Raw genomic sequence first — 27,448 nt, 5'->3', positions numbered from 1 at the left:
GATCTTCCTGGACACATGAACATTAATCTGGATTCTTTGAGTTAAATGAAAAGGAGTGAACTGAGGGCCATTTTGATCATCCATTAAAGCCAACCATGAAGCTCCCAAGAAGGCACACCTGACTTATCCTCTGATTTTTGCCCAAATTTCAGCAGCATAACAGCATAAATGGCTCAAAATACCAAAAAACCAGCCATCATAACTTGGAAAAATTTTGGCTGAGTTTTCCCAGAAGTAGAGCAGTGTGAACCCAAAATATAGACTTTCTATGTATACATAAACTGCCAACAATAGAACCCGAGCATCAATTAGGAATCACTAGTACATAGCCTATGGCGAGGTCACGAAAAGGGTGCTCCAGCTATCTATATCACCGAAAGGATCTCCACATTTGAGAATCCCCCAGCTCAATAAAAACCTCACGCTATCGACCCTCACACGAAGGCTAATGCAAATCGCGTATAGTCAAGTCTCACAAATGACTATCTTCCAGACCGAGTCTCAGAAATGGCTGGGACTGCCAAATACAACCAAGTATGGCTCCACAAATACGTACAATCCAGCAGACGATGCGCTCAAATAGGCGCCAAGTGATGCATACCCACAATAACTGCAAGTGACATCACTGCTAGTATATCACTGTACTCCAGCTACCTGTACCTGTGTGAATCACCTGTACCTGTACTTGTCCCTGTAACCTGTAACCTGTAATCCCCAATCTCGAAGCTCGAAGCTCGAAGCAGAAGGTACTCGAAGAAGATCCTCCGTGGGGGCGCCAAAAGAATGTGAGCGGGATGAAAACACACAGAACGCCTCTATAATGACCCGACACACACTCTTGGAGGGACACACACACACACACACACACACACACACACACACACACACACACACTATGGGGCACCACTCGGCTTACACAACACACCTTGCTGAGACAGGGAACACACCTATGGAGTGAGAGGAGAGAGACTTCCCACTCAACACGAAGACACACACAAACGCGCACACACCCAAAACACTCAGCTCAAAAGAGGAGAATTTTTGATGTTTAGATACAATTGAGCTTGGGCCAACACCAATGGGGCAAATAGTTTACACAATATTGAAGAAATACACCAGATACAACCACAAAGTTAAGCAGAGGCTTCACTCACCGGAGAAGATTACATAGAAAAACAGCAGAAAAAGAGTGAGGAATTGGGAAAAATGGATAGTGCCATCGCATCTGGAACGGCCCAAAACCCCAGTCTACAATGTCAAAGTGCTCAAATCCGACCTCGGATGAGCAGTTTACGGCCAAAACAGGCTCCAAAAACCCCAAAAACACACCTGCGGCTGTTCCTCCTCTCTTCTCCACGTTTTTTCTGGTCTTCTCTCTGTTTTTTCAGTTCCCACACTTAGCTTTATTAGTAGGGCACCCGTGGACTTTTAGATGACCTCAAACGGACCCCGAACAGGCCAAAAACTGACCTCGCAGTGCATAGTTGTCACCTTTTTGCATCATCCGCACACCTGGCACTCAATTTTTCCCAATAATGCATCTCGCAACCACATGAAGTGGCCCCAAAAAGTGGCCCTCATGATGACCTTTCTGCATAAGTATCACAAGAAAACACCCACGTCGTGTCCATACTTCTCTGCGTGCAAGTATTGACCTCGTTCGACCTCCTGACGCCACTCGATGCCATCTGACGCACCTGCTTACCTCATGTCGTCGGCTCGTGGATAGCTTCCTCGAGAAGTTTTACACACTACCAACTCCTCCTTATTGTAGAAAAAACACTCCGGTACTGATAATAGTGAAAATCGATGCACTATGTACACCCTGTCCTACCTGTACACACATGGGCCCCACGTAACCACCTGGCTATGGAAATTGGGTAATCCTTTATTCGATGCACCATGCATGTGTATGTACATATGTGCAATCCCTTGCTCAAAAAAACTCCTGACAACGTCACTGAATGATTCAATCCGTATGAGGATGGCCAACCACAAAAAGGAAAGGTGTCTTGGGATAGCTAAATATGTGAAGATAAAAGTCTTGGGGATTGAGTGCTTGGTTGATTTCTACGTGATGCAAGCGGGTGAGAATGCTTATCCGATCATTTTAGGGAGGCCATGGCTTATAACCCTTGGTGCTAAGCAGGATTGGGGCATGGGATTGATCACCATCCTCCTTGACCAAGAGAAAGGAAGAGCCATTGTCTACAACATGAAGACATAGGAGAGCCATACATAGCCCCTATTAGAGATGCAAGATATGAATTCGACAAAAGCTACGTCATATGATAGTGATGCTTCGTCTACGTCATCAGAAGAAAGTGTAGAGGAAGGCTTGATGCAGTTATGTCCTGATATTTTTGGGATAAGTGTCAAAAAGGAAGCATCCATGTATGTTGTGAAGGTCAAGGAGGAGAAGGACAATCCAAAAGCAATTGTAGAGCCTGCCAAAGTGAACGCAAGGAGCATGCTAGGAGAGGACTTGACAGAGAAAGAAAAGAAGAAGTATGAAGACATGTTTACAAAGTTTCTAAATCTATTCGCCACTGGGTATACAGAGCTGCAAGGAGCTAAAGGGGTCGAGCATAGAATCAATCTAAAAGAAGGTGCCAAGCCAAAGGTTCAAAAGCTTAGAAGGTTGGGGGTCATTCATGAGAGTGTACTTTGTGAAGAGGTGATGAAGCTTTTGGAGGCACATTTCATCTTTAGAGTGGAGGAATTTGAATGGGTCTCTCCAATAGTTATTGTGCCCAAGAAGAATGGAAGATTTAGCATATGTGTTGATTTCAAACCTTTAAATGCCGCCACAAAAAGAAATCAGTATCCACTATTCTTGTTGGATGAAATCCTCAATCAGGTTGTAGGTCATGAGTGCTACTCAATTATGGATGGATTTTCTCGCTACTTTAAGATCTTGATAGCGATTGAAGATTGATTGAAGACGACCTTCATTACTCTTTGGGGTTGTTTTGCCTACAAAATAATGCCTTTTGGGCTAGTTAATGCATATGCTACCTTCCAAGGGTGGATGAATAAGAGTGTTTGGTCCCTACTTGAGTACATTCATTTGAGTTTTCATGGATGACACTAGATGTTATAGCTCTAGGGTCACACATTTAGAGAAGCTGAAGTTGAGTTTTGAAAGGCTTCAAAAAGAGGGTGGGCAACTCAACCCAAAGAAGTGTAAGTTTGCTCATGCCATAGTCCATCTGGTAGGACATGTGGTTTTTCAAATGGAATAGAAGCTGATCCAGAGAAAGTTGAGGTTTTATTGCTTATGGATCCTCCCAACAACACAAAGGATTTGGCATCATTTGTGCATAAGCTCAGGTACCTATCAAGATTTTTTTGGATGCTATGTCAACTTGTGTATCCTCTCCAAAAATTGAGTCAAAGAGTTCAAGGGTTCAAGTGGAATGAGGACATGCAACAAGCTTTTGATGGTATCAAGGAGGTATTGTGTGCTCTACCAACAGTAAATCCTCATGACTTGCAATTGATTTTCTATGTATCTATTAGTGTGGGTCAGTAGCTTTTGGGTCGGTGCTCTCACAAAAGCAGGGAAGGAACTTCAAGCCAATCTATTTTGAAAGAAAGATGAATAATGTAAGCCAATTCTCCCACACAAAAATGGAATAGTGGGTATTCACCTTGGTTCTATTGCCCCAAAAGTTCTATGTGCTCACCACATCAAACCTTTTGCCGGATGTAGTACAACATTTGAAGCCTAGCAACCGCATCTTAAAGTGGACTTTGGAGCTTCAAGAGTATGAGTTGGAGTTTAAAGTGGATCATTCTGTTAAAGCTCACTTGGTGGACATAGTGGTACACAAGGGAGGGGAGCTTCCATCTTACCCAAGGGTTGACAAGGATGATCATGAAGAGGAAGTAGACATTACAGATGCGTATACAATGATCTTTGATGGTGCATACATGAAAGTTCTTCAAAAGGCAAGTGGTGGGGTAGTCATTAAGAACCTAAAAGGTGATGTAATTTGTTTCTAGAGCTTACGATCTTGATGAAGCTGAAAGTAAAAATGAGGTTGGAGTATCTCACACTTTTCCTTGGGTTGAAGCAGTGTGTTGAGTTTGGATTGAAGAGGGTCATTGCAAAAGGGGATGCATTGCTAGTCATGAATCAGTTGCTTGGTTTGTGGATTGTTAAGAAAGGCAATTTGAAGAAGTGGTTCTATGGCATCAAGAAGCTTTTGTATGAGTTTGAGAAAATACACTTCAATCATGTTTCTCGTAGTAGAATAAAGAAGCTGATGAGTTGGCTAGGGACAAATTGGATGCCTTGGTAGCTCCTTTAAAGGTCAAGGAAGCCTTGTATGTAGGAAGGGAATCATTGCAAGATGTATACATATTTCTCGGTACAGGGAAATGTCCAAAGGGCATGTCAAAGGTTTGGCATAAGAGAATAGTTGCAAAAGCAAGAAATTACACATTGGTAGGTGAGGATCTCATGCTTTATGGAAAGGATAGAATTTTGAGAAAAATGCCATACAAAGAAGTTTTGGAGCACTGCCATGAAGAAACAGGTCATCAAGGCAAGGATCAGGTTGTCTTTTGTATTTTGAGAGCAGGTTATTGTTGGCCCTCTATGATGAGAGATGCTTATTTTTGGTGCAAGTCATGCCATAAATGCCAAGTGTTTGCAAACCAAAAGCTTTTGGCTGAGCCTCAAAAATCTATAATGTCTTTTGCAAAATGGGGAGTGGATGTTGTAGGTCCAATGCCAAGGACCAACAATGGAAAAAGGTATATCCTTGTGGCTGTGGACTATTTGAAAAAATGGGTGGAGGCAAGAGTGGTAAAATATGTAATAGTAGGAACTCTTTTTTGTATGAATAGGTGTGTTGCAGGTTTGGAGCTCCTATGGTTATCATTTCTGATCGTGGACCGTGGTTTACGGGAAAACTTATTGCTGCTCTCATGGAGAAATTGAAAATTTAGCATAGGCATTGTTCTACTTACTACCCACAATGCAATGGGTTGGTTGAAAATTGCAACGGCCAAATTGTGAAGATGCTATCGAAGTATGCTGGAGATCATCCTAAAGAGTGGGACTTGGACTTGGAAAAGTGTTTGTGGGCTTATAGAACTGCATATAGAGTGTTGACACAGTTTATGCCATATGAGCTTGTTTATGGAAAGGAAGCTCTTATGCCCATAAATGTGCAGTTGGAAGCCTTGAATTTGTTGTGCAAAATGCAACGTGCACATAATGACAAGTTGTAGGAAAGAACTATTTCTCTAGAGTTGTTGCAAATGAATAGAGAGAAAGCTAGCGATTATTGTCTTCAACAAGCAGAGACAAGGATGGAGAAAATGAATAAGAGACTGCCAAAGAAAGATATTAAAGAGGGAGATTTGGTGATGAAGTATGACTCTTGCTTGGATTTCACTTTTCAGAAAGAAGTTGAGGGACAAATGGTTGGGTCCACAAAGAGTGAAGCATGTATTTTCTAATGGCACATATGAGCTAGAAATTGTTTTTGGTGAACGTGTGCTATAGAATAAATGGTTATAGATTGACGGAATATTTTGCAAAGGATGTGGTTCCATATGAAAATAGTCTCTTGGTTGAGCATAAATGTTCTACCTAGAGGGTGGGCAATGATGACCACTTTTGGCGTGCATAAAGTAGCATGTATATGCATGGTCATATTATGTATAAAAAGATGTAACAACATGCATTTGGGAGCTTTGCAAAGTGGTTTCAAGTTTTAAAAAAGATGCAATGTGTACACATTTGTACTCTTTGCCGTACACGTCGAAGTTGGGAACTTGCCTGTGCACTGTGTGCGAGCCTCAAAAGGCTACAAACACACAACGAGAAGAGCCTAGCAAGCTCAAAGGGGCAGGGGTGTGTCACTCAGTGCTCCATGCTTCCGTCATGAAGGATCCAGGAGCCGCCGTCGATGCCACACTCAACCGCCTTGCCGCCACAATGCTTGATCACTCTCTCTCTCTCTCTCTCTCTATCATACACACACACACACACACACACACACACACACACACACACACACACACACACACACACACACACACACACACACACACACACACACTGTGAGCAGACAAAGGAGAAGGAGATAGAGATAGAGCAAGAGCATTTCTTTGCTTACACCTTAGAGAATGAGGATTTTTAGGTCAAATGAACCTTTTATAAGAGTTTGGCCCATTCACACATGGGTGTCCCACAGTGGCCGCTCGTTGCAAAACTACTGTAAAAATAAGATAAGTGGTGCACCTCTCATCGGAAATCACCTACGCACCTATTTGGATCGACAGGGTGCCACTAGGATTACATCCTTGTGCTTGAGAGGAGAGATAAAAGTCCTCTTTGTCCACATAGCTTTGGACATGGAGCCTCAATTTCCTGATTAAGGGAGTGACTAAAGCTTCTTGTCCCTTGAAAGCACCATCTGCGGGTAGGACATCTCCCATCTCATAGGCTTGGATGCCTAGCTTGGTGGCCAACTCTGTGGATATGAAATTATGAGTAGAACCAGGGTCAAAGAGACTAAAGCATCATGTTCTCTTACCTTTCCCCAAGCATGGAAAAGAGGAGATCCTTTGTGTTGAGTTTCCTCCTCTTGGAATTCAACCAAGGTAGATCTAGGAGGCTCATGGAGGTTGTTCTTTTGGGGACAATTGTGGTACGAATGCCCTTGCTTGCCGCACTTGAAAAAGCGGTTATCCTTGCGATAACTCTCAATCTCTTCATGAGAGAGTTTGTTTTTGCATTTGTAAACTTCCTTCTCCTTAGCTTTGATTGCCCTAGGAGACTTTTGGACCCTTGTTAAGAGCCTCCACTGAAGGAACAATGTGCAAAAGTCCAAAAGTTCTTTCTTGTTCCTTTAGTGGAGGCTCTTGAGTTCTCCTTTGAGGAAGAGATGTGTCATCAAGAAGAAAATTTTTGAGTCCTTCATGTGGATCCTCTTCTTCTTCCTGAATCGGAGAGAGGCCTCTTTTGGAGGTCCCGCAAGGAGGCTTCCTAGGTACTCTCTTGTCATGGTGGGGAGCTTGGAGAATCCCATGAGCATGAAGCTGGTGTTGCACTTCACTTTGGAGGGATGGATTGCCCATGGCTTGTTGAAAGATAGAAACAAGATAGTTAACAAGCATAGGGGCATCATTAGTAGCCTGCTCATTAGCAAAATCAAAGTTATCAACATTAATTTCATTATGTTTACTATTGTCAGCCATTCTAACAAGTTTTAGGTGTAAACGTGTTAGGTATACTTTGGCACTTCAAGCCCTAGTTGCTACTCCTCTTTACCCTTTCAGAAAAAGCACTCAAGCTACTATACCCATGGCTCGAACACCATTAATTGCATGAAATAGAAGAGAGACATTTGTTATTATGGTTTCTCCCATCAAGAGAGACATTTTACAATATAATTCTTTGTGTTCCTTCAATACTAGCTAGAAGAGAGACATTTTGTGTTATGGTTTCTCCCATCAAGAGAGACATTTTACAATACAATTCTTTGTGTTCCTGCAATGAAGATGGAAACTTCAAGCACTGAGAAAAAAAACTTATTAAGCACAACATCAATTCCCTCACGGTCTCAGACCCAAGACCTCACACACCTTCGAAGATGGTGAGAGCTAGCGGGGGTATGAGAGTAGATTGAGAGGAAGAAGGAGAAGTCTTATGAGAAAGATGTACATTTCCTCACATAATCACTCATATTAGCATATCTTAGCTTAGTAATTAGCATGGTAGAGGAGATTGCATGCATTGAAGCTTGGCTCTTGGTTGGATTTGCATCACATAGCCAAGAGTTGTTGGTTTAGGCCTCCCTTCTCTCACAAGCTTGGAGTAGATGGTAAGCTTTCCATTAAGCCTTGAGAAGGAGAGAGAGAGTCTTCTTGATTCACACATGAGTTTGTATGAGTGTGTGTGGATCATGCCTTGAGAAAATCAGCCCCCCCTCTCTCTTGGTCGACCCCTCTTGCTATTTGCTGATGTTGCAACCCTATTGGCCCTTTCCATGCTTAGCCAATGAGTATTAAGAAGCATAGTGATAGCCTCATGACATGTGTCCCCCTTTCCCCTTTTGTGAGAGCTTTAGGTAATTAATAAATGCAACTAAACTCTCATTGGATACCTTTGCCTCCTGGCCAATAGGAATCAGGCAAGCCATTGGGCTGTTGAATGCTCATTGGACCCCTTGGGAGACTGTCCAATAGTCTTCTAGAGATCTTAATTCTTATTGGTTCTTTTATTAAGTGTTTTTAAATTAAATAAACTAGATTTACTCTAGCCTAATTTGCATTGGTCCACCTCCATGGCCATCCAATAGGATTTGAGTACACCTTGTGGGCATCTGGGCTAGGGAGTTGACATGTGTCCCTCTTTCCCTTTGTGTAAAGGAGCTTGTGAGTGAGTGTGTGTGTGTGTGTGTGTGTGTGTGTTTCTCTCTCATCTCCTACTTCTAGGGCTCGCCCCCTCCTATGTAGGAATTGTGAAGACTTTTTGAGAACACACAAAGCATCCAATATTCCTAGGCTTTTGACCTTTGGACACAACCTTTGAATTTTGGAACCTTAGAATTTAGGAAGTCTTAATGGGCTGAACCTTAGGGTCTTTTAAGCCCATTGTTGCACATTGCTCTTTTGTAGATGGCCCCCCTTTGGATCCCTATTTTCCCTCCTTTGGATCCTACTGTGGCCGGTCTTCCAGCTTAATCAATATTCTAGCTTTTTCTCCCCTGGTACTTCCCCATATTAAATGATAAGTTCAACATGAGAAAATCATTTAGGAGAATTAGATATTAGTTATTATGAATTACCTCTCTCTTGAAATCATAGTCGTCCTTGACTATGGGATAGAGAAGATAAAGCATATTCATTAGTCCTTTTTCTAGCGGGTAGAGGATCCCTATGTTACCCTATGACATCATTCCAGAATAGATGACTAGTGCATTTGGGGCTTGAGAGCCTAAGCTGCCACAAGCATGTCTGCACATTAGTCCTATCAATCTTCCATAGTAGAGTGACAAGCTCTACTTGGTGTTCGGAAGACGTCGTCTCCCCAAACTTGATCTAAGCATGCATACTACTTCATTTTTGTGCACAATAAAGAAAAAGAGAGTCTTATAAGACAAAAACTTTGTTCATGTTTAACATTTATATTTGCTTACTCTAGGAAAGCATTGTAAGCATTGACAAGGTTTAGGTTATCCTTTAATTGTATGCCTTGCATCCATATAGCATTTTCAAAAGGGTAATTCCTAAACTTAATAAGATATCGTCGGATAGTCTTACCGCCTCTTAATACCTTGTCTTCATGTCGGAGAATGGACTCGAACTGCAACACCTCTTCTTGGTCCTCGATCTTCGGTGGGTCTTCAATAGTTGGTTCTTGTGGTGGCTCTCCTTTGTAAGGCTTTAGTAGGCTCACATGGAAAGCATTGTGTATGAGCCAATGGCTGGGAACCTTGAGTTGATAGGCCATCTGATTGATTGGCCTAAGAATATGGAAGGGACCATAGTACCTTTTTGCTAACTTAGCATAGTACTTTTGGTGTCCCGTAGGATTCTTGCCTATCGTGTGCCTTAATCAAGCCTTGGGAAATTTGAGTAAGATCAAATCATTTTCTTTAAAGGCTTGGGCTCTTCTGTGCTTGTCAGCAGCAGCCTTTTGCCTTTGCTGTGAGATAGAGATAGCATCCTTAATCTTTTGGAAAGATTCTTGTAGGTCTCGGCTATACTCATCTGCAGCGAAGATCTTCTCGTGTATCTTAAGTATTAGGGGGCTTTTTGATCTTCCCTCAATTACCTCAAAAGGTGCTTTTCCTATGGAAGTATGTATGCGTACAATGTTATTGTACGCATACTCCACTAAGGGTAAGTACTTCTCCCATTGGGACCTTTGATCTACTTCCGTTACATAGGCTTTTAGTAGATCAAGAATTGTTAGGTTAGCTATTTCACTTTGGCCATCCGTTTGTGGGTGATAGGACAAAGAGAAATTTCTTGTCCCTAAATTCTTAAAGAGACCCTTCCAAAAATTACTGGTCATTCTAGGGTCTCTATCCGACACTATGGACATTGGCAAGCCATGGTATATGAAGATTTGTGAAATTAAGAGGGTTGCCATTTGATGGGCTTTGATAGTCTTTTTGACAGGTATAAAATGAGCTTGTTTACTGAACCTATCTACTATCATTCATATTCCCGTATTCCCATGGATAGACTTTGGCAACCCAAAGATAAAATCCATGGATATGCTCTCCCATGGTGAATTAGGGATTGGCAAAGGTTGAAGCAATCCAGGTTTCTTCCCTCTATCAAACTTCGTCTTATGGAATACCACACATTTAAATACATACTCTTGTATGTTTGCTTTCATGGTAGGCGAATAGAAATATGTTTCAATCCCCTTTAGGTTAGATGGAATTCCGCCTTCTGAGCTTTTGCACTACATGCTTGCTTCCTTCCTTGAGTCTTATGCAGTGCTGCACCATTGTGATGCCTGTGATCTTGTCAACATAACCATCAATGAGCAGTGTGGTGAAGTTACCTAGCATAGAGATGTATTCTTCTCTCTCTTCACTAACTAACTCACTGGAGAGCATCCGATGTAACTTGTATCCATCAAGGATTGCGTACCTGATGGTCCCTCTTGGTTCTTTGGTGGTGTTTCAGATTGTGTCAATCTCTTTGGGTCTCTGAGGATGACTCCCATCACTTTGATGCTATTGTCACTCTCTTCAGTTGTTATTGTCTCTTCTCCTGAGGTGGCCGAAGAGTCACTGGTGAAGTCATCATCCGATGCCTCCAAGATCATGTTGCGTTGCTTCCGGATCTTCATGTCATAGAATATGGACTTTCCCTTAGCATCCTTCATCTGGATCATTCTGGTACTCTAGTCCTGCTTAGCCTCCATAGCCATGAGCCATGGACTTCCAAGAACGATAGGGTAGCCCTTTCCTTTGTGTGGCAAGGCAATAATGTCTACCTCCACTTTTCTGTTGAATGCCTTCACCTTGACTGCATTCACCTCATGATGCATATATGTGCGCCACCATCTATGTAGACGTTTGAGATACGTTGCCCCTTTATGTGGGCATCCATGATAGGTAGGATGTTGTCAAGATTCCTCCCAGAGATAGCCCCAGCTATCCTTGGTTTTGATTTTCTTGTACTCATTATCTTTGTCCATTGTCTCCTCATCCTTGGTGCAAGATGGAGTAATTGGGAAAGGTTATCTTGGGACCCAACATCAATACATCTTGAACTAGGTCATATGGTTTAGCATACTTACCCAATGAAAAATCCACAATGTCGATCTTCCGTCGAGGCTTAGATACCTGCTTTCTAGACTCGCCTTTTCCTTTCATCTTCTCCTCCCTTTGAGAAGCTTCTTCGTGCCTGGCACGCTTCACTCCTATGTCATCCACCTCTTCTACTTTTCCTTTTCCTTTGTCCTTCTTTTTGACACGCTCCTCTACCTTTTCCTTTCTCTTATCTTCAAGGCTAATGACACTCACTGCTTGGTTTCTAGCAGGTGGTGGAGGTAGCGGTGGAATGAGAGGTTGCAGTGGGGGTGGTGGTTGTATGGGTGGTCGAAGGATTTTGACCAGTGGAATTGGCCCAGGTTTCCTGGGCGGTGGTGCTATCGCCCTTGGTGAATCTGATTTTGTCTTCCTCCTCTATTGAAGTTCTGCCTTCTTGGATGAGGACAGTAGTACATGCCATGGCCGTCCTCTCCATAGTTGTAACAATGGTAGTCTTGATTCTGTCTTCGCTGCCCTCTTCCTTGCTCTGGATTTCTGGCAGGTGCATGCCCTTGCTGCACCAAATGTACTGAAATATTCTCTAGTTGGCTGGTAATTTAGTTGAGCAGGTCTTGTTGATCTTCAGCCGGATCCTGTGGCTGATTCATCTGGATGACTGCGCGGCTAGGTGTGGTCAGGCCCTTCCTGATTCCTCTTCCTCGATAGTTCTGGCTTGTAGATGCAAGTTCTTATCTTTAAGGCGGGCTACTTCAACTACTACCTCATATGTAGCACGAAACCTTTCCTTCACCTTCTCTTTAAGAATTGTCTATAAACTAGCCACAAACCGGTCTTTCTTCAGGAAATCGGGTGCCCCTTCACCCTCCCTCAACGGTGCAACCCATCATTCCCATAGATCCACCAACTTTGATTCGTAAGCTGCATACCCAGCCATACTTCCTTGCTTCAACTCCATCAACACTTTCCATAGTTTCTCGGATGTGGTGCCTTCTCCAAAACGCCTTAGGAATGAATGTTGCTCTTAGCAGATCCCACCTTTCCTTGGTGTCTAGCACCAAGGCGTTGTACCATGATCTTGCTTCCACTTTCATTAGCAGCAAAAAATGCGCAAACGCTAAGCATCGTCATGTGTCGTCTCCTCCCAGAGACGACACATGCTATCTCAAGATTATCCAGGAAATCTGAAGCATCTTCCCCCACCTTACCCGTGAAGGTTGGGAAAGAAACATTTTCTATTGTAAAAAAACTGGATTTCTTTCAATTTTTTTTAAAAAAAAACACACAAATGACTTGGCGGCTTATAGCGGCTTTCTTACAGGGTTGGGTGGATAGATCAAATCAAGAAGAAAATGGAAACATTGAAAGAGTGATGGTAATCCAACACGGGGAGGATAATAGGGATTGGGGAGCTAAGGATCTTTCCTAGCACCGTAGCACCAAACCGATACACAATCTTCTGTTGGTAGAAGATATTTCTATCTACATATATATTTACGTGCATGTGTTGCAGAAACCTAAATGAAAAAGCGATTGGTCCGTTATCCATGATGCACAGAGTGTAGAGCACTTACTTACACCCTTAACATGCCGGTGTTGACAAGTCAGCATATCTACAGGAGGTCATTGCCCTTCATAGGCTCCACCTTCCCTTTGTCGCTCAACACGTATGGAGTGATGGCGACGCGTTTGACGACTCCTAGCCTTTGTGGCTAGTAGCAGTTGCAAGTAATTACCATAGTCAGCTTATTGCATGAACTCCATACCATTTAGTTGTAACTCGTCTTCGGCCCACTGGGTTTCACCCGTGGTAGATAGTTTCTTCAGGATAAGCTGTACGGGGAGAGAAGGAAGACCCTCTACTCTCCCTCCAAAGCAGCAAGAACAGTAGCCAAACCACTCCTCTTTAGGGCAAGGGAACCATCTTACCACTTCTACTTCGAGGTTGTCGAAGTGGACTGGCAGCACTCGCATGCGCCGTGCGAATCGATACGCGCTCGATCTTCTACCGCTTTGCTTTGTATTTTGGCAAACTAGGCACTGAAGGGAGCAAAGCGAACCCCGAACCCCGACGGCCTCTAAAACACCGGGGACCGAATGGCGCGCCTCGAGCCTGTCATGGTAAAGCAAACAGGGGGCACCACCTAGCTTCAACGGCTAGGACGCAAACAACACACCACCATAACAAAGTTTTCATCCAAGAGAGATGGATGCTTGGGAGTAATGATGAAGAGGAAGGGAAATGAGATCAAGTGAGAGAGAGAGAGAGAGAGAGAGAGAGAGAGAGAGAGAGAGAGAGAGTGAGGGAGGGGGTATTGCGGCTTAGTACTTAGGCACCACAGAAGGATGGTGAATCCGCACACCCTTCACACATACACAAGCTCACTCCAAACACAAGACTAGGTGGCGATTTCGCACACCTCACGTGGGCAAAACATTGCAGGAAAACATACTCACAAAATCTCAAGCTTTATTTAGAGAATAAGGCGATGAAATGGGGAGCATAGGGTAGGGGAATGAAAAGGGAGAGAGTGGTAGAGCACATGGCGGATAGGTGGGAGTTGATGACGAAGACTCGCACGAGGGTTATGGCCATCATCCTTCATTTAGCTGCCCTTCATCTTCCATAGCCCAAGGGTGTAGAGGTCATGCTCAAGACGAGCATAGTGATTTCGGTGATGGTGATGGTGTGGGTGTGTGTGTGTGCACTAGGCACACACAATGCATAGTGTATTCTTTGGTGATGTTGTGTGTGTTTTTTGTTTTTTTTTTGTGAGCTCTCATGGCCTCCTTATATAGGGAAGGAGGAGAGGATTTAGCAATATTTCTAATTGAAGTGAGTGTCCCACTCTAGTGACTAGGAAAATGGGGTGCATGTGAATGTGGCTCCCATCTTGTCTCCTCATTATTTAAAATACCATAGTCAATAGAGAGAGAAGAAGAGAGAATGTGGGTAGGATGTAGAGGGTAGGAAATATTTACAATAGTATAGCTTTGGCTAGACATAAGCTTATTAGGGAGAGAAGAGAGAGGTAAGAAAATTATAAGAGAGGTTGTCTAAGGTGGATATTTGTTGATAAGGATGGATCCTCCAAAAATGGTGATAGAATCACTCTAGACTTGCCAAGACCTCATTAAAAGAGCCTTGTCTCTTGTAATCATGCTTGAAGACTTGTAGAATCATAGCCATTCTAGAGGGAAGAAAACTAGGGATGGCCTGTGTCAGCATTACATGAGAAAACTGGGGTCCACTACAAAAATCATAGCTCCGCGTTCATAACTCCAAAAATTCTGAAACAATTTGAGCTAAAAGTTGAGATCACGAGCTACATCTTTCATGTTGAACGCTCCTTCAGATTTAGGTTTCTTATTTACTTAAAAATTTCAGCCAAATAATGTATTATTTGTGGCTGCAAAAGTCTTTTGGTGGTCCCGTTTGAGTGGACTTCTCTCTTGCCTTCAAGTGTAAGCTCCTTCATGTGTATGAAAACATGACCTAGAGTTTTGAAAAGATTGGCAATCATATAGATGGAGGTATTATTGAAATTTGAAAGTGGGGTTGAGGTTTGAAAATGAAAACAAGTGAATAAAATATTTGGTAAGGTGGAATAATATACATACATGAAAAATATATTAGAAAATACTAAAATATATAATGTAATTTATATATATTTAATATTTAAGGTCAAAAGAGAGATCAACAAAGAAAGCTTACTTATTTATGCTACATCGTGATTGATTAGCATAAGTCTTATTTATTTAATAAAGGCTAAAACGTTTGTGAAAAAGGAAGAAAAAATCAAAAGTTACTTAGGTAAAAGGGCAAAAATATATGGGGGGGTTCCCATGCATGGAAAATCTTGCCTCAACACGATTTTGCTTCTCGAACTCAAAGCACTCGTGTGGCTAAGTGTTTCTTCCTTGGGGATCATGTGATTCAAGACTAGCCTAGCCCTTCCTTTCCTTTGGCACGAGCAGCCCCTTTTGGCCACCTAGGAGCAAAGGCTTTACCTTTTCTTGAAGATTCCTTTGGGAAGAGAGGCCTCACCAACCTTTTTCCTTCCTTGATATGGATGACCTCTTCGCGGTGGACGTCGATGTAGAGGATTTCCGCTTCTTCTTTACCTTTGTTGATGGAACTCATTGACAGAGTGCGGTGGGCGACGACAATTAGAGCAGCCTACAGCCCCCTTTTGGGTCGCTCTTGATTTGCGGTTAGAGTGAGAGATGCGAGATGGAGAACTTACCTCCTGGATGTTTACGATAGTGTATTTCGACAGCAAAACTTCGATGAAGGCGGTCAATGATTCTTCAATCTCCTCCTCCTCCGTTCTCCAATTGGAGAATTCTCACAGTTATTCCTCCATGGTTGATGATACACATCGTTTCAATGTTGCAAACTGAAGGTTTTCGAGAACCCCTCCTCAGTGGGGGCACCAAATGACACACGCAAAGCACAAAACGGACCCCGATGGCCTCAACTCTAGGACCGTGCACGCTGAACTCATCACGGGAAGTGAACAAGGGGCAGCACCTAGCTTTGAGCAGTTAGGACGCGAACAACGGTAATTTAAAATAGCACAAATACTGCAAGAGAGAGAGAGAGAGAGAGAGAGAGAGAGAGAGAGAGAGAGAGAGAGAGAGACGTATACGTAGATGATGAAAACCCCTCGGGATGTGAGGGAAATCTTGATTCTATCTTGTCATGGGAGCGGAGCGGCACGACATTCACCCCCTCTGAACCTGCACAGCCTCCGGTTTGTGCCAACTTGTCTTCAAGCTGTATCTTCTATTAAAGCTATGTAAAACAAGAAGAAGGTGTAAATCATAAAATCAATAGTCTAGTTCAATAATCTGGTAGCTGTTCCATCACAAATCTTTGAACAGTAGTGGTCGTATCTCCAAAGCATGCAATTATGAAAATCTATTTAGTGAACCCCGCCAGACTCAAGTGCTCCAGTTACCTCTGCACACGGCTTGACCATCAGCTCTCTTTAAGGAACCCTATCAAGCTCAAGTATGCCTTACTCTGTCTGCACATGGAATGGTCGTCAAGTACTTTACTTCAATTTCTTGTAGCAGAACCATCTCAAAAGATGTGAAGATACTATAACAATTGTCCAAGATGTCAACTGGAAGCTAGCCATGGAAGCTTATTGATCATATAACCAAAAACACGACTGCCTTAGCATAAATCCAAAAACAAATCTATTGCCAAGTAACCTGCTACAAGAAAATGAATGAAATCTTTGAATCTGGCAGTTGCTCTTCAATAGCTCCCAAAATCAAATGGAATAATAAGGAATTTCCCCAATAGTGGAGCAGCATAATATCCACATAAGCATACACATTCTGAATCAATCAACTTCAATAATTTCAGCTCCAAATATGCTATGCCAGGATCTAGCAGAAAGAAACCACACTGTAGACCCAAAAATACCCATCCATATTGTATCTGTTTTTGAAGATCTTTCGAATCACGTGGATCAAATACCATTAAAATCACGTAGCGTTGATGGCCTCTGCAATATATTGGAGCTTCACTTGAAGCATAGTGCAACTGCCACACCTCATAAACTTTTCGTAACTTAAGGTCGTTACCAGCAAGAATCAAAATTTCTGACTCCCTTTTACTGGTAGCCAGGACATCATTGGCATAAGAATTACTAAGAATAGTATCCAAATCCAACCACATTTGGCACATTGTCCAAGAAAATGAAAAAACCTGTGCACTTTATACATTATCAGGGATGATTTAGCATCATCACCCCCTCTAGCTTCACAGCCATTATGAAAAACCTTAGGACTTTCTGGACCTGTTTCATCAAAGAGATTTTTACCTGGCTCTTGAGGTTGATAATGAATAATAGCTTTGTCCTGAAAATATTCATCCATAACATCATTGGGAATATCATCCTTGGAAGTCTCTGCATTCTTCAAAGCTATAGGAGTTGGCTCCTCTTGCAGCCCATAAATAAGCATAGATGTACAATCCATGTCAATATCCTGCTCACAATCAACATGTAGGCAATCTTCCATATCGCCCTCTGCTTCCTCATCTGCATCCATGCTACTTAGCAAGCCATTATTACTTTGAAAAGGTTCATCAGGCACCCCCTCTGAAGGGGTACATGCATCACAAAGCTGAGCTATACTGCTATAACCTTCTCCTTCAGATTGGGTCAAAAATCTTCAATTATGGAATCTACTTCTGTGATAAGAGAATCGGCAAACATATTGCCAGAAGAAACCATAAGCTCATTGGCATTATCAGGTACATCCTATGTTAGGTTCACAGTCTCGATCACTTCATCAGCTATCGTATATACAATAGATTTGTTTATGCAATCATTTGCAATAACTCTGCTGCCCTACTCAGCTATAGTGCCGATAGAACCATTAGAAGCCTGTAGTGGCTCATCTTCTTGATAAACTTGTTGAGAGCATCCCATGCCAAGGTCAGTAGCTTGAAAAATTTTTCGTGTACAATCTAGCTCCTCACTAGAACCATTATTCAAAGTAACTTCCATGCGAGAAATCTTCGAAAAAAATTCATACATTTGTGTTTCAACAGTAAATTCATAATGTATCTTTGCTTGGTTGCTCAAAATATGGTCCTTTGAAGTTAAATCTGCTTCTTCCAAAGCTGTATTTGCCTTGGCTTGTTGACTTCTTGCAGAAATATGGTCCCAAAATTGATCATAATTAAGGAACTTCATATAATCCCGTTCTTCTTTATAGAAAATAATCTCACCTCGTTCATTAATCTCCTTCATTGTTAACTCGATAATTCTTGAGCTCTCTTGAACAAAACCATGTGCAAAATAGTCCCACTGCGTGGGATATGTCTCTGCCACTTCTCGGACCGTATCTTTAAACTCAGAGGTTACCACTTCTTCAAAGGTTGAAATCATCCGATCTTTTGGAATCCCTCGGCTCTTCATCTCTGCTTGATAGCATGCAAGGAGTCCATCTGGATCATGACCTTGAAAAATCCCATACTAACCATGCATGGCATCAAGTGCCATCTCCACTGCATCATCAAGATTCTTTTTATTCTTCATAGATTTTACTTCTTGCAAGCATCCCTGAACTAAGCCCAACATTTTGGGCAGATCTATTGTTGCTAGATTTTTATCAAATCTATTCAGGTTGTAATCTTCAATAAACTACTTCAATTCTGCTGGAATCTCCATCCTGACCTCCCACCCCGGCTCCTTTCGCGTCGGGTTCACCAAGAATGTCGGGGGATAATTGTGCGAAAGGTGAGCCGGGAAGGCATCGGGCCCCTGGCTGTGAGAGGTGCGGGAAAAGAGGTGCATCAGGCAAAATTAACGGCAATTCCAGTTCATCAATCGTAATCATCATTAATCAGTCATTAATGGAGGCTCAATGCTCCTTACAAGATGAAACCTGGCTTAATCCAAGTGCTAATCAAGAACGTGATAATGAACTGCTTAACTCTGCCTTCTGCTTCTTCCCATTACAGCTTAGGAACTTCCTCTTCCAATGGCCATCCGATTTGGTTTTTGCTTCCTGATTCGAATGGTTAATGATGGCTTAGAAGCTCGGTTTGGCTTAAGGATAATAAGATTAGCTCTGGTTATGAGAGCTTAGGCTCGGTTTACGAATTTGGCTTATGAGGTTCGGAATCAAAGCTTGGGCTTAAGCGATATTAGAGATCAAGCTTGGCTTATGATTGAGGATTATAGCTCAGAAGATTATGATTACTTCGCTTGGGTTTGGCTCGAGAGATTAGAGGTTTAAGATGGCTAATCCGGTTTAGAGTAGGTTTATCTTGGATTATGTAGTTAAGGGTCAGTTAAGAAAGCTTACATAGGCCTTGGCTTCTTCCTTCCGAGAGAGGAACTCAACCCCCTGATGATAAAGAGAAGGCTTCCGAGCTTAAGGAGTTTGAGATTATGAAGAGGTTAAGGAATTCAGAGCTTAAGGGGCTTATGAGGAGGAGAGATCCCAAAAATACACTCGAGAATGAGCTCAAGAGAGGCCCTTTTCCCCTTTTTATAAGTTGCATGAGTCATGCTAAAAATATACTACCCAATAGCGATGTCGCTAATGGGTAGCTGCCGTGGCGTGAGAAGTGGCCCTATGACGTGGGACCTGCACCAAAACCGCCGGAATCAGGGCCAAAAAGCTGCGCCTAGGCCCGTTCGCCAACTCCCGCTTCATCGCCGAGCTCGACCAAGCATTACCCGGCCAGCGCGATCGATTCTTCTCCCTATCCTGCTCACGTTTTTTCGTGCACGCCATGCTTCACCTTTTCGTTCACACTCTTTTTTCTTTAACTCGGTGGCCACCCCTCTTAGGCAATGGCCAGGCAGCCTGTTAGATATGGGTGGTCATTGGTTTTAATGGGCGGCCACATTCATTTGCTTTGGGCAGCCATAGCCCCATAATGGGCGGCCATGCTTTTGTATACATTCGGCCAAGGCAATGCCAAGCATGATAACATCATTGATAATTTTAATTCGTGCATATTTGGCATACATAGCTAGCACAGCACTGCCAAACACGACATTATCTTCTTGAACTTCGATGCCCGTATGAACATTCCGAATGTGATACATCTCAAACCAATTACTGCTCCATGCATTCAAAACCCAAATAAAGCTAAAAAATTCTCAGATGACTCTTCGACTGAGCTGGCTAGATTGACACGGAACCGGCACCCAGAGAATCTATAACGGCCCATAACTTGGCAAGCGGGACTTCAATCACTGATCTGAAAAGATCGACTTGCTCCAAGAATTGAGCACTTGAGCCTAATGCATTCATTTCAATTTTATCCCTTTCGCTGTAGTTTCCGAATCCGGTACATATCTGCTATTGACTAAATTTAAAACTGTCATAACTTCTTAACGTAGCTCCGATTGACGAGCCGTAAAGACATGCATGTAGAGCTTTTTGAGTACTTCAACTTGGATTAATAAAATCCCAGCTATGACCACTTCAAGAATATTCACTGTTTAGCATTACCAAGACATCTTTTGACCTTCAAAGCTGATTTGGCACACTTTTAGCTTAAAATTGGCTTGTTAGCAAGCCCTTATAACTGCTGATTAACCATGCAGGATTCAAATACTCTTGATCAACATTCCTTTGCTCATTTTCTTGTCATGAGAGCGGAGCGGCACGACACCAGGGCATGCCTTCGACGTCTTTGTTTGATTCATTGTTGCCTTCGCGTGATTTAATGTTTCTTCTTTTGTCGCTTTAGGCATCCATGTCAAGTTCTTTTGTTTTTCCTTCTTGTGCATATGTATGGCATGCATGTGTTTGTTTGTGTATATACGTGCGCTCATGCGTGTAGTGTACGTGTGTGTAGTATGTGTGTATGGAAAGAGAGCGAGAAAGATATATTTATTATTATTATTATTTGTTAAATTGAAAGACAGGGAGAGAGAGAGAGCGAGAGTTGTGTTGAGGTAATGTGTGTGTGTGTGTGTGTGTGTGTCGGCAAGTGTGTGTGTGTGTGTGGGAACGAGAGAAAAGAGATTTTTTTTTTCTTTCATGGCTGAACAGAGAACGAGACAGAGAGAGTGGTGAGAGTGCGAGATGGAGAGAGAGCGAGAGATGGGAAGAGAGGTACTAAGGTGGTGTGTGTGTGTGTGTGTGTGTGTGTGTGTGTGTGTGTGTGTAAAACGAGAGAGAGAGAGAGAGAGAGAGAGAGAGAGAGAGAGAGAGAGAGAGAGAGAGAGAGAGAGATACTCGGGCTGATGCTGCTCGGCAAACTCAGGAAAGAGGAGAGAGAGAGATTGGTGAGACTGAACGACGGAGGGAGAGAGAGAGAGAGAGAGAGAGAGAGAGAGAGAGAGAGAGGAAGGATGAGGGGAGCGGGTGAGGGAGTGTGTGTGTGTGTGGGGGGGGGGGTGTGGGTGTATGGGTGGGGAGACAAGAGGGAGGGAGAGAAAAATTATGTCTGCTGGCCTCATGGCTACGGAGAGAGAGAGAGAGAGAGAGCCGAGAGAGAGAGAGAGAGAGAGAGAGAGAGAGAGAGAGAGAGAGAGAGAGAGAGAGAGAGAGAGAGACGTGTGGGCGAGGGAGAGGGTGAGAGAGATGAGCGAGAGGGGAGAGAGGGAGGTGTGGGCGAGAGAGAGGGTGAGAGAGATGAGCGAGAGGGGAGAGAGGGAGGGAGAGACTGAGAGCATGTGAGTGTAATTTAAAATAGCACAAATACTGCAAGAGAGAGAGAGAGAGAGAGAGAGAGAGAGAGAGAGAGAGAGAGAGAGAGAGAGAGAGTTGTCCCATGCATGGGGCCCCCTGTGGGTTGACGAACGAGAGGGAGAGAGAGGGTTTTCGATTGAATGTGATAATGAAGGAGGGAGAGGGGAGAATAATGGAGGAGAGGGGGGGAAGGTGATAATGAAGGAGGGAGAGGGGAGAATAATGGAGGAGGGGGGGGGGGGGGGGGGGGGGGGGGGGGAGGTGATGCCAATGGAGGCGGTCCCTTTGGGCGCATGCATGGGAGGGAAGAGAGCGGCCGGGCGGCAGCAGAAATAAAGAACATTTTTTATTTTTTATTTTTTTATATTACCAAGCTCCCTTTTTGGGGTTGGTTTCCGTGGCTGCAGCTTGTGAAAGCCAGCCAACAACAATATGGATATGGGAGGAGAGACGGATCTTTGAGCTTTACTAGGATCCATGGAAGTGATAGCGAACATCTAGAGAGCAGGGTTGAGGTGTCCTTTTTTGGAGTACACAACCAAAATTGGTTGCATGGCTCTAATACAATAAGAGAGAGAGCAACCTACTTGGATATAAATTTGGTTACATATCTGAGATAGTATTGTTCCACTCTCTAGGCTCTCTTATTTCCTACAGCTGATAGCTCATAGTGGATTGTTGAGTCTCCTTGTCATTGCTTATGGGCGTTCCCTTCCTCATACGTCTCTTGAAGAGCTAGGGTCCAATTTGGCTTTGTCATTTGGGGTGTGGTATCGTGGCTCATGCACCTGCTAGGAGACCATCTATTTTATGAGGGTCCCATCGGTGCTCATGATGGTAGAAAATGGATATAAAGAGGTACTTTGAGTACGATCCTACTAATAGCTAGCTAGGGTGATCCACAATCCAACATTTGAAGGCTCATTGCCCTCCTTGTTCTCAGTGCGATGCCATTGGCTTCAAAGGAGGTGCTTGCAAGCGTTTGGCTTGACATTATTCACTCTTTTTGGAGTTAGTGTGATATACCAAATGGTTCCTCTAGGGGAGTCATGACATGTTTTTCTTTGAGGATGTTGCAAATCAAAAAATTTTAACTTTATACAAAGGATACATACGGTGACAATATGTTCCACAACATTGATTCTTACTCCCGGTTCTTCGTATGATCCATCTTGATGTATAGTTTGATTATGGCCACATTATGGCCTAGGACTTCCACCTTTCATACACCCACGTATACAATTTTACACACCTCACAAGACAAGCTACTTTTAGTATCTTCAAAGATTTATATACACAATAGCACAAAAAGAGAGAGAGGGGGAGAGAAAAAGAGGAGGGGGGGGGGGGGGGGGGGGGGGAGTTGTACTCAATCGTCTAGAGGCCAAATTTGTCCTATGAGATAGAATAATGTACATGTATGTGTCCTTTGGGTATCCAAAAAAAGGGGTCAAAAGTGCTAATTTATAATAGATTGATGTGGGGGTGTGCATATTCGTGTATAATGAAGGGTGTGCAAATGTGGTGCATATGCGAAGAGGGAGAAGGAGAGAGAGAGAGAGAAAACACACAGAGTGGGTGGAGCAATCTCTACTAGAAGTGTATGAGATGATCCTTATTCCTTGTATATGTACAGTGAATAAGGAGAAGAGTGGATGGCAGGATACAGTGTCCGACCTGGGGTATAGGTAAATCCGCCTTTAACCTTAACAAAATTTCAATTAAAGGTGAATGTGCTAATAAGTGAGTTCTACTAGCTAAACTACTAGTATGTATAAGAAAATAGGTGACAGTCTCTATCAGCCTATGTCCACTGGCTTGATCACTCTATCTATATGCAACCGTATCTGCTCTTGTTTTTTGAGTGTCGCTCGTAGCAAGCGAGAACCTACTCAACACATAAAGATGTCAACTAGGGACGTCACTGACCCGATTAGGGCATGGAGGCGCGCCAAGAGGGTGTCAACCTCTTGTCAAATACCTATGGAATGGTCATCTAAGATCTGTAAGTCCTGTGTGTGCGGGAATACCCCAATCTGCCAAGAACCTCTTACGTCACGAAACTAAGCTAAACCTTGGGCTAATGACCTCGGTTTGACACGAAGCTCATCGTAGGCAATTTCCTACATGTCCCCAAGCTAGCTAGACCCTCAAACCTGAATTCTGCAGCCTGGCAAAAAACACGCTTACTGTCTGACAACAAAATGGAAGTTGTCAGAAACGGTCCCAGATGGTCTCTACAGCTGCGTCTAAGGGAGAGCTACCCTACTCTATGGTTGGTTTCACTGAAATCTACCCTAAACTCCCTAAAACTCACCTATAAGTCCATAGGTCGATGCTCGTGAAGTAGTGTCTCATGGAAAATGGTTGGTGTTGAATCGAAGAGCTCAATGAGCTGAACGCGCCTGTGTTATTGGTTCTGCAATGCGACTCGTGCAGCACAAGATAGCAATCAAAGAAGATGCACACACAAAAATAGATAAGCTGCCCGCGCAGAGAGTTTTTTTAACTCATAAAATCCATCCTACAAAACCCTTCATTTTGACCTTTATTTTTTAGGTCTTGTGGGAGGAGGGTTTCCCATAGATACATGGCTCAATAATCAATTGTGTGCTTGAGTTGGGAATCAGTACAACTTGGAAGCCCATGGCCCTAGGAAGATAAACCCTTTACATTTGAATAGCAAAAATATTACAAGCTCGGCTTCAGAGCAGAAAATTAATACAAAAAGGCGGGGATTTGACTTGATGTAGTGGTGGCCGCTATCCACCGTTGCTGACCTGCAACACTCCCCCCCTCCTAAACCAAGTCGTCCTCGACATGGGGTTGTTGTGGAGTGTGTTAAGCGCTTGGCGTTTCATTTGTCCAATTGAGTGGACATCTTTCTAATTTGCGCCCTACCATAAGCTTAAGGGCCGCTTTGAACTGGGCCTTCTTCTTCTTTTCAATGGCTGATAGTGGGATATTCTGGATCCCATGCTTCAACTTGATCGTTGTATAACTTACATATCTTGCTCTAAGGTCTGTGACTTCGATGTTGAAGATCTTTGAATTATAGGAGAAGAAGCCGGTGTAGAAAGCCTCTTCGAATGCTTGGAGGTAGTAGCTGGGCAAAAACATTAGACGAGCAAAAAATCCATGCAAAATGACTTCATCTGGTTGTCCGGATAGATCATAGTATAGGCCTCTTGTACCATCCAAAAAACCCAACCAGGGAGTGTCGGTTAACTCCGTCTGGTGGTATATATGTATACAGGTTAGTAGCATCCGACATATTTTCCTTAGCATGCCTATAGATAGGTCTGGGAGACCTCTATACATATCCTCAGCTTCAGTGAATGATCTGATCATATATTCTTCTGTAAGGTAGTCACCTGGCTTAGGAGTTGGCAGTAGTGGATAGTTCATCCAAGTGGGATGCTCCTTCTGAAGGTGCTCAAACTCTTGCCATGTGTATACTCGCGGACAGGGGCAGACTGTAGGATCTTCTTTAATGTATCTAGGTGTGTGGACTTGATGGATAAGAAATTCTGGATGCTTCTTAAGCCATCTCTGTCGCCATGTAGGTTCAAGACTTTTCTCCGGCACCTGTTGCTCCTTTGTCGTCCTTTTAAGCTCAGCTAATATACTCTGCTTGAAATCAAGAGATTCAAACTTCATCAGTGGTGGAAAGGGAAGCATGCGCACATACCAAGCTTCATTTATCTGCTGGGGAGTCAGGTGAGCGACATTTGCAGAGTGTAGTATATGCTGCTCCCAGCTTAGGCTCTTCCAATGATACCTCTCATGGAGGGTCTCCATGCGCTCTCTTAACTGCAGCTCTGCCAATTCATTCAATGTAAGCTCTTTGTCTGCTGCTGCAGCTGTAGTAGGCTCTGGCTCTATAGTAGCAGGTGCATATATTGGTTCCTCTGGAGGCATCTCTTGCTGTACAGTCCCTTCTGTCTCTAGTGGCCTGGCTTCAGGCCTGGTAGATGTAGGCGCTATATTTGGCCGTGAACTTGAAGCTTTTAAGAGTGCCAACTGTTGCTTTAAATTTGCATTTTCTAGAAGGAGTTGGTCTTTTTGTAGCATAGATTGAGCTACCAGCTCTTCTCTCTGGAAGGCTTCCATCCTCAGCTTCTTCTCGAGCTCTTCTATCTTCTGATCTTTTTCTTGCATAGCTATTTGAGCTGAGGAGGAGGTGGCCTCGGCTGCTGCATAGCCTTTGAGCTTGTCTATGAGTTCACTTTGAAGTTGGACATGGGCCTTTAAGGAAGTGATGTGATCCATGCCCAGATCATACATAAATTTGAGTCCACTATACTCATGTCTTGCTTTCTGATGCAGCTCCTTTTCTGTTGTAAACTGAGTATGTAGTTTTCTTAGCTCATCATTAGTGCTGGCTAGTTGTTCTTTCAGTTGAGCTACTTCTTGGAGTGCCTTTTCCAGCTGCAAGCTCTTTGTAGCGGTTTCTTACTCAAGTTGCCTGGCCTGATGCTTCATTCCTTCGGTCATCATTGTAATCTGAGAAGCAAAGAAGTCCAAGCCTTGATGGAAGGTCTGCATCGGCGGTGGGACCACTGCTGGCGGAGTGTGGAATATAAGTGGTACTGCAGATGTGTCTTCTCGTGCCTTTGATGATTCAGCTATTGGTGTGTGAGCTAGACTTTCAGCTTTTTTTTTTGCTTCTCTGGCATAGCAAGCTTGACAGTTTCTTCCTTTGGAGGCGGAGCCGCTTCATCATCTTTGAGGTTGACAATAATTGGAGCACTTTGGACCTCTGGCTCTCCCTCTCCTTCAAGTCCTGCATATTGTTGACTTAGTATGTGAGTTCTTGTTACAGAGACAGATACCTTTCTTGCCGCAATTTCTCCACTCAATTGAGTTGAATCTTGGTTTTGCTTCTGAGCTTCGTCTTTAGCTATCTCAGGCTCTGTTTGTGTTGCTTGTGCAAGTTGTGCTTCTGAGATGTGTGGCTCTTCAGGTTGTGGAGGAGGGGATGGAGGCTGTTGTTCTGTTACAAGTGGTTCATATGCTGCTGAGCCCCCCATTCTTTCCATCCTCTCTTTGGCAAGTCTTTCCTCCTCTTCCTTTAGATATGCTTTGAGAAGGAGGTCCTCTTCGGCCATGGTGACTGAGGGATTTTTGACGCGTGGTTCTCGTGGATTCCACTGCTCCTCAAGGTCACCGGCTACTACCTGTTGCTTCTTGTATGCTTCTTTTAGGCGTTCAAGGCGAGCCTTCTTTTGTAGTGGATCCTCTTGTACTGGAGCTATGGGAGGTATTTTCCTTTTCCTTGTCATCAATGGGGTGTGTTCTTCTTCCTCTCCCTCAGTTTCTGGCTCTGATGCTTGTGTTGGTTGTGGTTTAGAAGAGGTTCCCGCTTGTTCTTCCTCTTCGGAATCACTTTCTGGTTGCGAGGCTTCATGATGTGTTTCCTCTTCTTCCTCCTCCTCTTCTTGCACTGTCACTAACCTCCTTCTTAATCCTGCCCTCACTCGCTTAGCCTTCGGCTTGGGTGGCTCCTCGTCAGAGGAATCAATATCTTGTAACCAATCTTGTTGGGAGGGAGCAGGTGGTAGCTAAGTTGTGGCCCCAATGGCCTCATATGCAATTCTTGTCAGAACTTCAGGTGCAGCTAAATATTTGACAGGGCCCTTTCTTCGGAGGTGAAGGAGATTATAATGAATGTACTGTGGATGATATATATCCACAGGGGCATGTTGTCGGCAAGCCCATGAGAATGTAGTAGCCACTGCATGCTTGGGGGTGGTGAAGCGGGGCGGTCTTTTATCTGTAATATGGAAGAAGTGCTGATAAATCCGGGTGGGGAGCCGAGCCCTTTGGCAGATAATGCTATCAAATGTAGCAGCTGAATCCCGCTTTACAAATGTATTTGGCTCTCTTTCATGTCGAGCCCTCATTGGCATCCCCGTGTTTGACAGGTTCAGTGCAACTGCAATAACTTCTTGGCTTATGTGTACTTGGACTTTTTCATTGGCCATATTGGTGATATGGGC

General features: G+C 43.4%; 1 protein-coding gene and 1 pseudogene across 1 annotated transcript; both read right to left on the bottom strand.

The window, feature by feature from the left end:
- Window positions 1–24,287: 24,287 nt before the first annotated feature.
- On the bottom strand, window positions 24,288–26,557 carry LOC147456941 (uncharacterized; annotated as a pseudogene).
- Window positions 24,499–25,994, bottom strand: LOC147456942 (uncharacterized). Its single transcript, XM_086511875.1, has 2 exons — window positions 25,035–25,994; window positions 24,499–24,552 (listed from the first exon to the last, which is right to left on the bottom strand). Exons 1-2 carry the CDS (start codon window positions 25,731–25,733, stop codon window positions 24,499–24,501), a joined length of 753 nt encoding a protein of 250 aa, XP_086368001.1. The 5' UTR covers window positions 25,734–25,994.
- Window positions 26,558–27,448: the final 891 nt, after the last annotated feature.

The sequence above is a fragment of the Adiantum capillus-veneris genome, chromosome 5 (genome assembly GCF_014529385.1).
Source record: "Adiantum capillus-veneris isolate H3 chromosome 5, ASM1452938v2, whole genome shotgun sequence".
In the NCBI taxonomy this organism is placed as follows: domain Eukaryota; kingdom Viridiplantae; phylum Streptophyta; class Polypodiopsida; order Polypodiales; family Pteridaceae; genus Adiantum; species Adiantum capillus-veneris.
The sequence above is the reverse complement of the archived record's forward strand: the minus strand, read 5'-3'. Positions and strand labels throughout refer to the sequence as shown.

Bases quoted from the DNA above. Each gene is read 5' to 3' on its own strand.
- LOC147456942 (XM_086511875.1), bottom strand. From the start codon at position 25,733: ATGTATGATCTGGGCATGGATCACATCACTTCCTTAAAGGCCCATGTC. The intron at 24,553-25,034 runs GTGCCGGAGAAA...GTTTTTGCCCAG, and splicing joins GGACGACAAAGGAGCAACAG to CTACTACCTCCAAGCATTCG.